Source organism: Nicotiana attenuata, unplaced genomic scaffold (assembly GCF_001879085.1).
Source record: "Nicotiana attenuata strain UT unplaced genomic scaffold, NIATTr2, whole genome shotgun sequence".
NCBI classification, from domain to species: domain Eukaryota; kingdom Viridiplantae; phylum Streptophyta; class Magnoliopsida; order Solanales; family Solanaceae; genus Nicotiana; species Nicotiana attenuata.
Genome location: NW_017670321.1, coordinates 755658 through 772537, shown reverse-complemented (window position 1 = coordinate 772537; position 16880 = coordinate 755658). Strand labels below are relative to the sequence as shown.

The following is a 16880-nucleotide window of genomic DNA, read 5'->3' as shown; positions in this document are numbered from 1 at the left end:
TCGGTTCTGGAGTGGTTTTGGAGTGAATTGAGATACTTAGTCTCCTATTTGAAAGTTTAAGTTGGGAAAGTTGACCGGATGTTGACTTATGTGTAAATGATCTCAGATTTGAATTTTGATGGTTCCGTTAGCTCCGTTAGGTGATTTTGGACTTAGGAGCACGTCCGGAATGTGTTTTAGAGGTCCGTGGTAGAACTAGACTTGAATTGGCGAAAGTTGGAAATTTGGGGACTTCGGTCGGCATTGGAAAATTTGATATCGGGGTCGGAATGGATTTTCGGAAGTTGGAATAGGTTCATGATGTCATATGTGACATGTGTGAAAAATTTGAGGTCATTCAAACATAATTTGATATGTTTCGGCATCGTTTGTGGAATTCGGAAGTTTAGAAGTTCTTAGGCTTGAATCCGAGTGTAATTTGGTGTTTTGATGTTGTTTTGCGTGACTCAAAGGTTCGACTAAGTTTGTAAGGGGTTATATGACTTGCTGGTATGTTGGGTTGAGGTCCCGAGGGCCTCGAGTTGATTTCGGCTGATTGACAGAACAAATTTCGAAATTGGAGGAATTGCTGAAGTTGAACTTAGCTGTCATAACCGCACCTGCAGAGTGGGAGCCACAGGTGCGAGCCGCAGAAGCGGAAATATGACCGCAGAAGCAAAAGGAAGAGGGACTGGAAGAGTCCGCAGGTGCGAGGGGTTTCCCGCACCTGCGATGGTCGCAGAAGCGGAAGAAAGGGCGCAGGTGCGTGTGTTGGTCTGCAGGTGCGATGTCAATTGCGTACCTGCGATGACCGCAGATGCGGTCTAGAGGCGCAGAAGCGGTCCAGGGATTTAAAGTAATTTTCCGCAGATGCCGGAGGTTTTTGCGCAGAAGCAGCACTGCAGGTGCGCTTATTGAGCCGCAGGTGCGGAAAGCCTGGGCAGAACTATAAATAGAAGACTTTGCGAATTTTTGCTCATTTCTACCATTTTGAAAACATTGGAGCTTTTGGGAGTTTTTTGAAGGGGAATCAAGGTTATTCACTGAGGTAATTGGTTGAGCTCTATTATCATTAGCTTTGGTGTTTTTCCCTTGATTTCTCACCTAACTAGTGGAGTTTTGAAGTGAAAATTGGGGGTTAGAGCTTGGAATTTTGGAGAGAGTAATTTGGCGATTTGAGGGAACAAATGATGTCGGATTTTGATGAAATTGGTATGGGTAGACTCGTGAGTGAATGGACTTTCTAGCTTTGTGTTTTTTGTCGTATTTCGCGATGTGGGCCCGAAGGCCGGGTTTAAGCCGATTTCGGGATTTGAGTCCAATTTAGTAGATTTTCTTGTGGAATTGGTTCCTGTGCATATATTGATTGTGTTGTACTACTTTTGGCTAGATTCGAGACATTTGGAAGGCGATTCGAGGGGCAAAGGCATCGCGGAGTAGGACTTTTGCTCGGATTGAGGTAAGTAACGGTTATAAATCTGGTTTTGAGGGTATGAAACCCTGGATATCGTGTCGTTTAACTATTTTGGAGGTAACGCACATGCTAGGTAACGGGCGTGTGGGCATGCACCGTAGGGATTGTGACTTGGTCCGTCCCGTGAGACTGTAGAGTCGATTAGCCTACTGTTTACTACGTGTTCCCTCTGTTTTTATGGAAATTGACTGCCTTTCATGTTAGAAATCCTGTTTAGGCCTTGTGATATCACTGTTGAGACCCGTGAGGTCCTGTACTTGTTGAATTTATTGTTATTTGCTGTTTTGTTCTTTGTCATGATACCACTTGCGTATTTTACCTCTGCCCCCACCTATTTATCATTGATACATGTTATTATCTTTGTTTGGGCTGAATTCTATGTTTCTGAGAGCCCGAGGGACTGGTGAGGTTGGTGACTGAGATAGGGCCTGAGCGCCAAGCTATAAGCTATGTGAGAGTACATAATGGATCGGGTTGCACGCCGCAACGAGCCTCAGGGCTATATATATATATATATATATATATATATATATATATATTGGATTGGGTTGCACGCCGCAACGAGCCTTACGGTTGTATATATATTGGATCGGGCTGCACGCCGCAGCGATATAGCGCTTGGGCTGAAGGAGTCCCTCTAGAGTCTGCACACTCCCAGTGAGCGCAGGTACCTATTGAGTATGATTATTGAGGGCTGAGAGCCGAGTGATTTAGCTATCGAGATGAGCTGAGTGACTGTTGCCTTGAGAGGTTGTACTTGTTTTTCAGTTAATTGTTGCACTTAGTTGTTACTTGTCCTTGTTGTACAAATTCCTGATAGACTTGATATCTGGTTTACTTGATCACGAACCGATGTGACTTAAACTAATGAATTTCAAAGTATGACTGTTCTTATTTGAAAAATATTGAGATAACTCTGTTTTTCATAGCTCGTCACTACTTCTTAGTTCCCTATTTATTTCTGTTACTTAATGAGTTGGAAGTACCCATATTACTCCCTGCACCTTGTATGCAGATCCAGGTAAGACCTGTCGCAGGGATCGTTGAGCTCTTGCGTGGTTGACTGCTCGGAGATCTACGAGGTAGTTGCCAGCGTCCGCAACCCTTGGCTCTCCTTCCATTGTTGCCTTTCTTTCTGTTTTTATGGCATTTGACAGATTATTGTAGACTGTGATTCTAGACCGGTTGTAGATGCTCATGACTTGGTGACACCCTGATGTCGGGCTATCTTTTCCGTATTTTTTTTTTTGAGTTTAACTCTTCTTATGAAATCTCTATTATGAAAAGGTTTTGAACTATCTTCTTGTAAATTATCAATGTGTTTTTGGGAAATGTCGGCTTGCCTAGTCCCACGATAGGTGCCATTACGACGGGATTTAGTTTTGGATCGTGACAAGAAGTTCTGGAAAAAAAGGGACGAAGACAAAGTAGGTTAACAGATGGGAGATTTAGAATTAAAATAATTATAAAAATAGGTAAAGGGTAAAATAGAATTATGAAGTAATAAGTTAGGACATAATTGGAAAGAAAAATAGGAAACAATCAGACCACACCAAATTGGTTGTTTAGAAAAAAAATTTCGTTGTAGAAAGAGTACATAAGTGTCACAAAATCACTTACCGACATTTATTTTACATTTAAATCAAATGTCGGAAATTTCGATGTCGTTTTTTTTTCTCGACATTTAAATTAATGTCGTCAAATAATTTGTGACATTTAGTTATGAAATTATCAAATGTCAATAATTTGAGTTCTTCACCTATCTTGTTTGTGACATATATATAAATGTCGTTAAACTTTTTGTAGCTTTTGACTTTTTCTATGAATGTGAAAACAATTATTAGTCATGGCTAAGTATTAAACCAAAGATATAATATATTAAAAGAAAACAATTAGTAATTAACAATAATGTATTCAAAGTAACATCGACCCTCATTCCAAAACTTCAATTCCCAGTACAGTACAAATAATTTGAATCAAATACAGAGTTACTTCTTCAATTACATAAACTTTCCCTTGAAAGTTGCAAAACAGTCAACATCGGTCATAGTTTTAGCTTTAGTGTTCATGTTTTCCGACAGTCCAGGATTCCTCTGAATTAGTTGCTCTCACATTCCTCTAAACTCTTCTTCCAAGAACTGAAATTAAAAAAGAAAATAACCATTACTAAACTGATATAGGAAAACTACTAAGTAGCAAAAAAAACAATGCAATTGTACCTTATATAATATCTTGAAGAAGTACAGGAGTCATGCGACTGCTACTATCTACAAGAAACCATAAAAACACATTCAATACTAGAAGCTTAAGAGAACTAAATCAATTCGACATCATTAGCTTATGGAAAAGATCATTCCACTAATAGAGAAGGAGTTACATGCAATTGTAGGAAGTGTTTCACAGATGATGTACCCTTCTCAGCCAGCCATTTAGGCGAACACCATCTTTTGCAATCTTTTTCTGATTGCCATATTTCATTGTCCTAAGAATGGTGGATAATGCTTTCTATAAGCTAAATCAAAGACAAATAACATGAAAAATATTAGTCTGTTAAGGTATCATATGTAGAAAGAAACGATACAATCAACATCACCTTGACAAAATGGATGTTTTAATCAACTTGAGGCAAATAATAATAATTTTGCAGAAAGCTCAAGATATTTGACCCCAAAACTCCTAATAGTACAGAAAAGAAACTAACAATCTCTAGCATCATTGTACAGGCTTATTAATTCCTTCTCTACTCTTGAATTCACCAGAATCATAGATCAATTTCAGTCCTAACATCAATGTCAATGTTCCGTATCCAACTTAAATTGTCAATAAAGCTGATATTTCACAAGATACCCTACACCACCACAATCTAAATCATCAAACACAATCGTAATGGTCATTTACCTTCCCATCACAAACAAGTATCTGCAAGCTTCTTTTTCAATACTGTTTGGATTAGAGTCACCATCAAGCACAACCACAATAACTTTAACAGAAGACAAGTTACTATATAATATCCTTCTGTTGGAACCAACATCACATGATTCAGTAATGAAAAAGGTTCAATCCGTTAAAAAATATTTTAACAAGTCAAAAATACCAAGATCGAGATTAAACTAGTAATCCATATTGTTTGGCTCAAAAGTTAACGATATACTTTGTAAGCGATAAAACAATCAAAAATAAAAAAGGGGTAAATCGTAATCAAATATAATAAGCCTAGAGATGCAAAGATGATAATATTGTTGTAGATCTGATATTGCAAAGTGATAATGTTTACCAATAAGATATTTTCGTTAGAGGTAGAGATATAGAGAGAGAAAGCCAGAAAAACGAGAGAGTTGTATTAGATCAGATCCCCCTTTTACAATGTGGAGGTCTCCTTTATATAATAGGAGACCTTCCTCGAAAGAATCAAAAAGTTACAAAAATAGGTAACGTCTCCCTATCGTGGACGCTGAGTTCTAGACGATGTCGCTTTTGTCCTCACGGCCGAGTCGTACCTGCTACGTTGGTCGGCGTACACTCATTGGGCGTACCCACTGGCGTAGAGATACTGGGGGTCAAATTTGACCCTATACACTTTCAATATGTAAAGAGTGTTACTCCGTATAAATTGGAAAGAATAACATATTTCGTATTTAGATAACATTGGGATTTCATGTAAAAAATATTTAACTTCGACAACATAAGAAGAAAGTTGTTTAGGACAAGACAAAGATTAATATACAAGGCATACTCCTGAATAAAATTAAAATTGCGTGAAATTTAAAATAGCCAAATTTACAAGTGGTAATTGAAAAATAGTCATAGTTTTAAAAGTAACCGAAATTTAGTCACTTTTCATGTAAAAATAAATCTGAACGAAAACACTGTTCAAATCCAAAAAATATTCCAGTATAATATACTGGACTTCCAGCATAATATGCTGGAGTTCCAGTATAATATACTGAAAGTTCATAGACAGGTGCTCCAATCTCCAGTATATTATGCTGGAACTTTCCGTGTATTGGAGTTCCAGCATAATATGCTGGAAGTTTATACGCAGGCGCACCAATCTCCAGTGTATTATACTGGAACTTTTCGTGTTGCAACAAAATAGTGGCGATTTTTCAATGACTTTGCACGCTGGCTATTTTTCAATTACCTGTCGGAAAAATTGCTTTTTGGATTTCAATTTTTTGGAAGAAACAAAAGTGAATCCAAAATTGTCCACCAGATTTTGTCCAAACAAGAGCCCACAATCTCTCCAAGTGTTACTATATAATGTCTGCTAATTATAAACATGAACTATTAGAACTTGTTTCTAATTTCCATCACATCATATCCAAATAGCCATAAGTCATTTACTCTGGAGCCTTCAAGAATGACCAAGTACGTACTAACAAAAATATCACATACATAATTCCAAACAAAGTAGTAAGTACTAGAAACATCTCCTTCAAATCCTATAGTATAAACTAACTCTATTATAACATTCTTACCATCCAAAAGCAGCTAACTGCCATTAACTTCCCTAAACACAAAAATCTGAGCTGAGAAAATGAAAATGTCTCCTGCCCTTTCTTTGTTTGTCACTCAATTTCCCCTATGCAAATCCCAAGATTTTTCTCACAATCCTAAAATCTCCAATAAAGAAACCCCATGTCAAAAATCATATTCAGACGCCAGAATAAACAGGAGGAAGCTGTTGGGTACTAGTGGTTTGAACCTTGTAGCAGGGACTTTGGCTAAACCAGCAAGAGCAGAAACTGAAGTAACTTCAAGTAGAATGTCATATTCAAGATTCTTGGAATACTTGAATCAAGGTGCTGTGAAAAAAGTAGATTTGTTTGAGAATAGTGCTGTTGCTGAGATATTCAATCCTGCTCTTAACAAAGCTCAAAGAGTTAAAGTTCAGTTGCCAGGATTGCCACCAGAATTGGTGAGAAAACTTAAAGAGAAGGATGTAGATTTTGCTGCTCATCTCCCTGAGATGAATGTCATAGGACCACTTCTTGATTTACTTGGGAATTTAGCTTTCCCACTCATATTGCTTGGCTCTTTGCTGTTGAGAAGCTCTTCTTCAAATATCCCTGGTGGGCCAAACTTGCCTTTTGGATTAGGAAGGTATGTGTTCAATATAGCTTATGTTACTGCTGATTTACTAGAATAATAATATTACCAAGACCTCACGTTTTCGAGCCGCGAAAATAGCAACATCCTTTGTGGTTCGGTCCTTTTTCGAACCCTGCATATTGCGGAGCTTAGTATACTGGGCTGTTTTTTTTGTGTGGTAAGATTAGTCTACTTTGTTTGAACTTAAATTTCGGTTAGATATTGTAGGTTGTTGGTATATTTTAGGTTTTTCAATATTTTATAAATCTGTGTATTTTATTTTCAAGTTGGCTATTTAAAATCGCCCTATAATTAATAAAACTTAGGAGAAACAATTTCAATCATTCTTTTAATTTGTTTGCTGCTCCATCTCTTTATGAAAACCAACAGTATGCTATAATAGGAATTCCATAAACATGATCAAGATTGAACATTATGTCTAGTCAAGTAATCTTCAACAACTACTAATAACTGGTACTTGTTTGTGAATAATGCAGGAGCAAAGCAAAATTCCAGATGGAACCAAATACAGGAGTAACATTTGATGATGTGGCTGGAGTAGATGATGCAAAGCAAGATTTTCAAGAGATTGTTGAGTTCTTGAAAACCCCAGAAAAGTTTGCTGCAGTTGGGGCAAAGATACCAAAGGGAGTGCTCTTAGTAGGGCCACCAGGGACAGGGAAGACATTGCTAGCTAAGGCGATCGCCGGAGAAGCAGAGGTTCCATTCTTATCTCTCTCTGGTTCAGAGTTCGTTGAGATGTTTGTTGGTGTGGGAGCTTCTAGAGTTAGGGACTTATTCAACAAGGCAAAGCAAAATTCACCTTGTTTAGTGTTTATTGATGAGATTGATGCTGTTGGGAGGCAGAGAGGAACTGATATTGGTGGTGGAAATGATGAAAGAGAGCAGACACTTAACCAACTTCTCACTGAAATGGATGGTTTTACTGGAAACACTGGAGTCATTGTCATTGCTGCTACTAATAGGCCTGAAATTCTTGATCAAGCTTTGCTTAGACCTGGAAGATTTGACAGGCAGGTATAAAATGAGCTTTTGATTGTAAAATTCCAATACAGTTTCCAGAATGACTTCACTGATATTGATATTACATCTATTTTGTTATACACTAGGTAAGTGTTGGACTGCCTGATATAAGAGGAAGGGAAGAAATATTGAAGGTTCATAGTAACAACAAGAAGCTTGATAAAGATGTATCTTTAAGTGTTATTGCAATGAGAACACCAGGATTTAGTGGTGCAGATCTTGCAAACCTCATGAATGAAGCTGCTATTCTAGCTGGAAGGAGAGGAAAAGATAAGATTACCTCGAAAGAGATTGATGATTCCGTCGATAGAATTGTTGCTGGAATGGAAGGAACCAAGATGACAGATGGAAAAAACAAGATTTTGGTAGCATATCATGAAGTTGGACATGGTGTCTGCGCGTAAGTAAACGATCATTTCTTTCCTCTCATTTTTTTCGTTTATACTAAATTATATTACATGAAGCAACAAAAGAGAGTAATTTGCTCCTTATTTGTATTTTCAACCAACATCAAGTGTTCAATATGTCGGGCCCTTAGACAAGGTGATTAGATGAAAAATCCGGACAAATTTAAGTTGTCCAAGTATTCAGCCTTGAAAGTTTGTTATTTGTAATAAAAAACTAAGTACTAAAGAGTGAGTCCTTGTGCTTGTAGGACATTGACCCCTGGCCATGATGCAGTACAAAAAGTTACATTGATCCCAAGAGGGCAAGCTCGCGGTCTTACATGGTTTATTCCTGGTGAAGATCCAACCTTAATCTCTAAGCAGCAACTCTTTGCTAGAATAGTGGGAGGCTTAGGAGGTAGAGCAGCAGAGGAAATAATTTTTGGCGAAGCAGAAATCACTACTGGTGCAGCTGGAGACTTGCAACAAATAACTCAAATAGCAAGACAGGTACTTACTTATTTGGCACATCTTTTTGTTACACCAAATAAGGGAAAAAAACATAGTCGAATGCTCATAAGTATTAACTTGTAAATGTTTATATCATGAGCAGATGGTGACAATGTTCGGGATGTCTGAGATCGGACCATGGGTGTTAACTAATCCAGCAACACAAAGTGGTGATGTGGTGCTGAGGATGCTGGCGAGGAATCAAATGTCAGAGAAACTAGCAGAAGACATTGATGCATCAGTAAGGCATATAATTGAGAGAGCATATGAAATTGCAAAGAACCACATCAGGAACAACAGGGAGGCAATCAACAAATTAGTGGACGTGCTGCTAGAAAAGGAGACTCTTACAGGAGATGAGTTCAGAGCCATACTCTCTGAATTCACTAATATCCCATCAGATAACATAAACAGTAAACCAATTAAAGAACTGATTGAGGCCTAAGCAAAATTACTTCCAATGTACAGCTGCAGAAACTAAAAACTTTCACCAGATTGTATACGTGTAGTGTAGTGCAGAAAGCTTGATCAATGTAATATAACTTTCTGTATGAAGATCTAGCCGGAAATGCTTTATTAAGCTCAATATTTTTCTTTTAAAAAAAAATGTAAGAATGCACTATAATAAGGAAAATGGAAAAGGGAATACTTCTAGCAATTAAATGCTCTAATTATGGTATTCGATCGCTAATATTGTTAAGAGGAAAATACTTTATACCAAAACAGCTTATGTTTATTATTGGTTTAAAACTTAGATAACATACAGTGTACACACCCTTTATACCTGAAAAGCCAAAGGATTATACATGTTTATTTTCTTGGAAGTTGAAGGAAACAAGATTAAAAAAGAAGAAGGCTATAATCATATATATGATAGGGAAAATTATCGGATGATGAGACGCCTGGTGCAAAGGGTACAGTAATATCTGCGCTTAGTCTTGAAATAAAGAGGGACAAAGCAGAATCTCCACTGGCTCTCCATGTCCAAGGCTTGAACCATCCCTCCACAGTAAGGACATGCCCCTGGAGCTGCCTGTCTTTGTAATACCCTCTCATCTTCATCACATACAAACACCAAACACATGTTCAACTTCTTTACGTACCTTCCTTCGCCTGTGAAAATAGCAACAGGACTGCAAATTACCCAATCCTGATGCGGGGAGGTAACCGAACAGTGAGTACAATCTGGAACAGTTAACGAGGATCCATAGGAGGGCAAGTCTGATGCCAGCACCGCGTTAACAATAGCTCCAACAGCGTGTATTTGAGTTGTTGTGTATATGCAAGATTTACAGCAAAACTTGTTTTTTTCTCTAGTATATAAGGTGTCTGTTAACTTGCAGAAGAAGCTTAGATCACTAGGAATAACCAAGATATTGCAGAACAGAATAGTCACAATGATGGGGTTGTTGGGTCAAGAAAAAAGGAGATTTTGCTAGTTATATCTCGAATAAAAGGACTTAAGTACAAAACGTGTTGACGTCTTCAAGCTTTTATTTATGCTTCTGGATAAAATTTTCTTTTCCTTTTGTCTTTTAAACAATAACGAAACCAGATACTTTTCTTTCCAACACAACAAATAATACAAGTTGATACAGAAATAAGAGAAAACTGGTTTTTTATTTATTTTATTTTTCTTCCATGCTTACTTTTCAGCTTTTAGAACTTGACTTCTAACATGGAGATCAACATATTTTGTTCACATTGATCTCTAGTTGGTTATATGCTAGTCAATGCACCCAAAAAAAAAAAAAAGCTTTTTGTACACAATTGTATATTTAAGGGGGACGTTGACTCAGCATAGCAATCCTGTTTCAGTTGAGCTGAAATGATTTATGACAATTGTAGCACACGATATGTACACGAATGATTTAAGCGGACATGTGACAATACTAACAGAATCAATAGAGAATGATAAACACCTACAAGAAGAAGGGAGTTCAAGAATTTAAGAAACTATCGACCCTGGTGTTATCTTTCCTAGATAGAAACTTCATGCAAATGGGTGGTTTCACTCCTGACAAAGCTAGTATTGAACTGGGTAAAGTCCAGACCCCATCACCACAAATCAGTCCAGAAGCCACGGCAGGTCCAAATGCATCAGCCTTGGCCTTGTTTATCTTTGACCAAACGAACAATATCAAGCTCCCGAGACACATATCAATAGCAAAGTAGGAGCCGAGATAGAAGGGAATGGCCATCGCCATCGGGAGAGGAATGTACTTTGCCTTGTTCTTTCCCACGAGATCTCTGATGCCATTGATGACGATAGCTCCAACAAAGAATATATAGCAAAGGGTGAGGCAGTGCTTTGGCAGAGCTGAGAAACCTTCAACTCCTATGATAGACATGCTACGAAACACCAGTGCGTAAGGGGCAGGATATGCTGAACCTGGGGTACCTAAGCTGTGGAATGCCTTAAGGAAGAGCCAAAATACACATGGGGAGATGACACAACCCATTGCTGTGCCAATAATCTGGCTTATGAACATGGACCGAGGAGAAGCTAATGTCATATAACCAGTCTTGAAGTCCTGTGATAGGTCGGATGCAGTGGAAACAATGTTCATCATGACACCACAAGCAGCAAGTCCAGCAAGAACCCCTCCGTGAGCAGCCCCGGCCCATGCACCAATTGTGAATATTGCCAGCTTCCCATAGGTGGATGCCAATGACCAGTCAGTGAGACCACAACCATAAGCATTGCAGAAGGCTAGTACTGGTGCGAAAATATAAATCACTATGATGTGGTACCACTTAAGCTGATGGAAAATGTGTGGAAGTGTTATAATGGAGATGATCGCAATGCCAACATAACCGACTATGGCCACCCATGTCGGGATTTGATCCTTGAGGAAAAGCTCTGTTCGTCGCTGGTCATCAAAAGATATGGAAGGCTCCTGAGGAGATGGACGAGCGCCAACTGGTAGGACTGCACCTTCATTTTTATTGCGAAATTGCATATACAAACCATATAATGTTCGTCCAAGTACCTTACAGAAATTGTAGAGACCATCACCAAGGATCATGGCTATTGCTATGAAGACCTGCAATAGAAGAGAATTATGGAAAAGATATCTTAAGAAATGAAAATTTTGCCTCATTTTGGTCCTTATTTCTGGTCTAAAAGAAAAGGGAGGAGATTACCTTATAGCCCTGCAAGCCGTGAAAGCTGGCGGGACTCTCATCTGCAGGGTACCAATGACCCTTTCTGTCCTGAATCAGAGGCCACATTATACCCCAAGAAAGGATAGATCCGAGTAGCAAAGAGATGTTAATTAGATAAGGACATATCATCCCTACACCAACATATGTTGCTGAGAAGTCAAAGTAGAACCTGGTTGATTGGAAACAATTAAAATGTCAAATAAAAGTAAACAAACGTTGAAAGGATATATTGAGATGTTATTGAACCCCACACCTCAAATTATATTAAAAAGCTAATTTTGTAAATAGTTTTAATGAATATCAACTCATCTCTTTCGGTTGCGAGAGTGATGACTGAAATTGAACCTTTATCATGCAGGTAATTTGGAACTAGAACCTACCTATTCTCATAGGCTTTAAGACCAAACGTGGGAAAGCTTGCAAATCCACAGTCATCCCCAGCAGTGAAAAACCATTGGAAGAAACCCCATAGGAAGCTGAAGGTGAAGAACTTTCCCAGAGCTTTTACTTGTTTCCTGTAGTGATCGATTAGAAAGAAACAACAAAATTGTAATCATACCATCTGTATTAATGCTGACAGAATTTACTAAAATGTGAAATATTCTTACTTTGCTAGTTTAGCTCCTTGTGGGGTGTGGAAACTGTTGATAAGGTGAGCAGTTGCAGTGCCACTTGGATAAGTCAGTTTGAAGTCTATGATCATAATCTGAAACATAGTTTTTTGCATTATCAAGATACAGTCTAGAAGAATAAAATAAGGATGACTAAATCAAGTGTTAACATCTCATTCCAAGTACTATGTATGGCATAAAGCTCTAGTGTTTCGATCTGTGTTTAACAAATATTAAGGTTGATTACGCCCTAGAGAAGTGTCAAACCCAAAAAAACTGTGTAGAGGAAAAAAGTAAAACTGATAACTCCAGAAACAAAATATTGAGACAGCTTTATCTTTTGCAAGAAAATTTGTTATACATATGTACTACACATATCCTGAGATAGGAATATACCTTACGAAGTGGAACCACTGAGAAAAGCCCAAGAAAGCTAACAACAAAAAGAAACCCTATCATCCATCCCAAAGAGGGGTTCTTAATATTAGCTTCATTATTAGCTTCAACTGCCTGTTTGGCAACAACTTCACTCATGCCAAACAGATAGCTTCCAAAACCTCCTGCTCATCCAAAGTAACATAAACAAAAATTGAGTAAGAGTCATTGAATTTGAGACGCTCCTATCATTCTGAAGAAGAAAAACAGGAAACATTTACATATCTTTTCAAACAAAGGCATGGAGGAAAAATAAACGGCTGCTGCTAACTCAATGAGCTAGTGTTGCGAGATAATGCAGGATTTATCTAGGGAAATTCCATTATAAAAAAGTTGTGTGGAAGAACAAGGCTCAATATTGGCAAAGTTAGTACTCAGGTATAGTTAACAGTCACACTCATTCCAGTTTATTTGATGCTTCAGTGGACTTAAACAAAAAGGAAGATTAGAGGACCTCAGTTTGCATTACATTCCATTTTTAATTGAAATAGCCAAACAAAGCTGCAAAAAGTTTTTTTCTTGATTAAACTCCCAAAAAAAAGAGCTAGCGGATTTCTTATACTACTATATTAAGCATCCCACTGAGAAAATAGTTGACTAGATTCTATAGAACTTAGATTGTGGTCTGTTACATCCTAGACTAATATCATCTCCCTAATCAACTCTTCAAATAGCTTTTCAATTTGTTAGCAGTATATGCTATCATCTACAACAATCCGTTTGCCAAATACACCGCAATAAACTCAAGTTTACTCGAAAGCAAATTCAATGAACTCTAGAAAAACCATCTTGACAAAGTCAGCCAAACATGATATTCGTGGCACGTTGATTTCTAAATGACATGTCATAAATTTATTAATTTGGTGCAAATACCGAATACATAATATTTTTCCATGTTAGATAGTCTCAAAATGGGAAAGGAATAATGAAGTCTGAATACACTAAGAAAGTGATTATGTTGTAGCTGCTACTGCGAATTTTGTACAGTGGACTTGTGGAAAATGATAGGAGCAGCTGTCAAAATTAGATAACAAACAGATGACATTCAATAAAGTAGAGTTTAACTTCTATAGTATAGTTGCCTCCCTTATTTTCTATGCTATTGATCACTTAGGGACAGTTACGAGAAAATTCACTAATTGTCATGACACATAATTAGTGGAACCAATAACATAAAAATAAGGTACAAAACTTGCTATGACATATTAAATAATACTGTTAAGTGCATATAAGATAAATTCGATAAACCCTACAATTTCTCCAATTTACGTAAGAGTGAAGTCAGCCTACCACTAGAAGCCAGTCAAGTAAATGACACTCCATTTTTCCTGGATAAGTGGATGGACTTTCAGTTAATCGTGAGTTCACATTCCATTCTCATAGAAAAACTTAAAACACCAAGAACTATATAAAAAACAATTCTCATGTAACTCTTATTAATAATACAGGAAAGTGGTGTTCCTTTAAGAAGACTGAACACATGTTGTTGAGTGATGGCGAATTCATCAACCATTCCACCAAGAAGCTTAGTGGGATTTAAGTTGTTATTTAATGATAGCAACTACAACTTGACATGTTTTAGACTTATTTAGGTCTTTCTTATTAATACTTTTTTCCATACTCATTATTCATGTGCAAAATTAAAGTTTTGAAATAGTGTCATATACACTACTTCTCATTCTCAACATGTTCTAACCACTAACTTGGTTATTTAGATAATTGATTACTACTAGCCTGTTTGGCCAAGCTTCTAACATTCGTTTCTTTTTTAAAAAGTATTTTTGGTGAGAAATAGTTTGTGTTTGGCTAATTAATTTGAAAATCGCTTTTGAGCAATAATTAATGTTTAGTAAAGCTTTTAAAAAGTACTAAGTGTATTTTTCTCAAAAGTGCTTTTTTAAAAAGTATTTTTGGGAGGAAGCAATTTTTTTCCGTCTCAAAAGCTACTTTTGTTTCTACTCGAAAGCAATTTTTGTTATTCTAAAAGCTTGATCAAACACTTCACTTTGAAATAAAACCACTTTTAGCCACATAAAAAACCAAGCACTTTTGGCCAAAAAGATCTTTGGCCAAACATGCTATATATTTGTTAGGGATGTTATTAGGAAGATAACTTCTAAGATGCTTTTGAAACAACCTCTCTGCTCTTTTCGGGGTAGGGGTAAGGTTTGCGTACACTCTACTCTCCCCAGACCCCACTAGTGGGATTTTACTGGGTATGTTGTTGTTGTTGTATGCTAAACACCATAGAACTATACATTACTTTTTGGTGGACAACTATAAAGGTAACAGTAGGAGTAGCATTTATGGCTATTCTAGAAATTCACAAACCTTTGAGCCTAATTAGATGGGACCAAAGGGCCCATACAACCTTTCACCCGTGCATGGTCAAGCTGCTATTATATTCAACGTGGACCCTACTCAACCCACCAAGGCTTGAGACCAAAAAGGGCCCATGAGAAATATCCCATGGCCCAATTTAATGATTCAACATGCATGCTTACTAATCTACTTTTACTACTTTTTGCTTATCCAAGTTTCTTAACAAACTGCGATATTATATACAAAAATTACACTTTAACCTCTAGAGTTTAAACTATTTCTCCTTTAACCCCTACCACTTCTGCCTTATGGGTCATTTCTGCAAGCCGAGATACTCACAAGACCTTAAATATGGAAAAATTAAATTGCAATAAATGCATGAAAAATTTGTTGAAAAGCACTAATTATTCCAAGCTTGCAGCTTAACTGTTTGATAAAAAGCTTAACAGAGAATAAACTTACCGCTAAAGGCAATGCCGGAAGTAGCGACGACACAGGTCTGAATGACAGTGTTTTCTTGGCGAGTGATAGGTTGCTTGAGAAACCCAGATTTCTCAAGAAGACTAGTCCAAGTCTTGACAAAAAAGAACCCCAAAAGCCCAGCAGAAACATTGAGGGAAGGGATAATACCAGTGGTGAGATTCAGCTTCATGACAATGAAAGTGAAAAGAACTCCCAATATGAAACTGACAACAAATGCCCTCAAAGTTAACTGGCTTTGCCATGAAGGTACTTCTGTGGACTCAAATATCCTTTCTACAGAGTCCAAAGCTTCTCCTTCTATTTGGGTGTCATCATTTTTCTTTCTGTCTACACTGTTGGATCTATCCATAGCCATACAAAGAAACCTTTTTTGGGTTTCTACGACTCTGTTTTTCTTTGTTTTCTTGAAGTTGAGATGGGTATTAAGCTATATATATATATATAGTGGAAAAGTTGATGAGAAATAGGTCATAATAGGAAGTTTCAAATGAAAAAGGAACCTTGTTTTCTTGAGGTTTATATTGAGGAAGTTGATCAGAAAAGGATACTATGGGATTTGTCAAAATCAAAGGGGGGATATGGTAGTTCTTATCAGATGGTGAATTGGCCCCACTGTAATACTATAATCAATTTCTAAGTGCTTAAATGGGAGTTCCGATTTGGACGCTTTTTTGGGTAGAAAAAGAAGGGAAAATGAATCTTTCTGAAATTAAAGTCAGCAAAAACTTGGGGATTCTGTGATGACTGAGACTCTGAAGCTGGAAAAACGGTACAGTGAGTAGTGAATACAGTCTATAAAACGGCATTGCACATTCGTTGGTTGACTAATTGGTTTTGGAGGCCAGCTTGCAATTATTTATGAGGTTTAACTTCTAACAAAAAAAACATGCAAACATTGGAGTAATTTTTTATCTGCCCCTTTGCCCATGAAAGTTTTTTCACTTTGTTTTGTTTTCGAAATCAGTATTTGGCTATAAAATTTTAAATTTCACTTGAAGAAGAATTTTGGAATTTTTCGAAAATTTGAAAAACTCCAAAAAGTTATTTTTCAAAATTTTCACTCAGATCATTTACAAAATTCAAAAACAACCCAAAATTATATTCATGTCCAAACACAACTCTAATTTTCAAATATCATTTTCACTTGAATTGTTTTTTTACTTTTTTTTCGGAATATTACAATTCTTATGTCCAAACGCCCACTTAATGTATAATAAATGAAAATACTAACTTGAAATAAGACAAATAAATTGTATTTGTTTTGTTAGTTAAATTTCATTTATACTATCCGTGGATCTAAATTAAATCCTTAATAATCATGTCTATACCAGATTCCTGCATGCTCCATTTAACAAAATACAAAGTTCTTTACAAGAA

General features: G+C 37.0%; 3 protein-coding genes across 4 annotated transcripts; 1 reads left to right on the top strand and 2 right to left on the bottom strand.

The window, feature by feature from the left end:
* Window positions 1-5779: 5779 nt before the first annotated feature.
* LOC109237825 (ATP-dependent zinc metalloprotease FTSH 6, chloroplastic) lies at window positions 5780-9070 on the top strand. The gene is made up of 5 exons (XM_019404213.1): window positions 5780-6556; window positions 7042-7582; window positions 7675-7988; window positions 8244-8484; window positions 8588-9070. Exons 1-5 carry the CDS (start codon window positions 5991-5993, stop codon window positions 8927-8929), a joined length of 2004 nt encoding a protein of 667 aa, XP_019259758.1. The 5' UTR covers window positions 5780-5990; the 3' UTR covers window positions 8930-9070.
* A 105-nt stretch (window positions 9071-9175) lies between these two features.
* Window positions 9176-10021, bottom strand: LOC109237826. The gene has a single exon (XM_019404214.1). The coding sequence runs from the start codon at window positions 9566-9568 to the stop codon at window positions 9368-9370; it is 201 nt and encodes a 66-aa protein (XP_019259759.1). The 5' UTR covers window positions 9569-10021; the 3' UTR covers window positions 9176-9367.
* A 258-nt stretch (window positions 10022-10279) lies between these two features.
* On the bottom strand, window positions 10280-16322 carry LOC109237824 (probable metal-nicotianamine transporter YSL7). Of its 2 annotated transcripts, none has more exons than XM_019404211.1 (6): window positions 15483-16322; window positions 12660-12823; window positions 12261-12358; window positions 12033-12167; window positions 11632-11821; window positions 10280-11531 (listed from the first exon to the last, which is right to left on the bottom strand). In XM_019404211.1, the coding sequence occupies exons 1-6, from the start codon at window positions 15856-15858 to the stop codon at window positions 10425-10427; spliced, it is 2070 nt and encodes a 689-aa protein (XP_019259756.1). In that variant the 5' UTR covers window positions 15859-16322; the 3' UTR covers window positions 10280-10424. The 2 variants fall into 2 exon arrangements, with proteins under 2 accessions (XP_019259756.1, XP_019259757.1); XM_019404212.1 differs by lacking the exon at window positions 15483-16322 and adding an exon at window positions 13989-14096.
* Between the last annotated feature and the right edge of the window lie 558 nt (window positions 16323-16880).

Bases quoted from the DNA above. Each gene is read 5' to 3' on its own strand.
- LOC109237824 (XM_019404211.1), bottom strand. From the start codon at position 15,858: ATGGCTATGGATAGATCCAACAGTGTAGACAGAAAGAAAAATGATGAC. The intron at 12,168-12,260 runs GTAAGAATATTT...CGATCACTACAG, and splicing joins CAAGGAGCTAAACTAGCAAA to GAAACAAGTAAAAGCTCTGG. The intron at 11,822-12,032 runs GTAGGTTCTAGT...CCAATCAACCAG, and splicing joins CTTAAAGCCTATGAGAATAG to GTTCTACTTTGACTTCTCAG.
- LOC109237826 (XM_019404214.1), bottom strand. From the start codon at position 9,568: ATGTGTTTGGTGTTTGTATGTGATGAAGATGAGAGGGTATTACAAAGA.
- LOC109237825 (XM_019404213.1), top strand. From the start codon at position 5,991: ATGAAAATGTCTCCTGCCCTTTCTTTGTTTGTCACTCAATTTCCCCTA. The intron at 6,557-7,041 runs GTATGTGTTCAA...TGAATAATGCAG, and splicing joins TTGCCTTTTGGATTAGGAAG to GAGCAAAGCAAAATTCCAGA. The intron at 7,989-8,243 runs GTAAGTAAACGA...TTGTGCTTGTAG, and splicing joins GTTGGACATGGTGTCTGCGC to GACATTGACCCCTGGCCATG.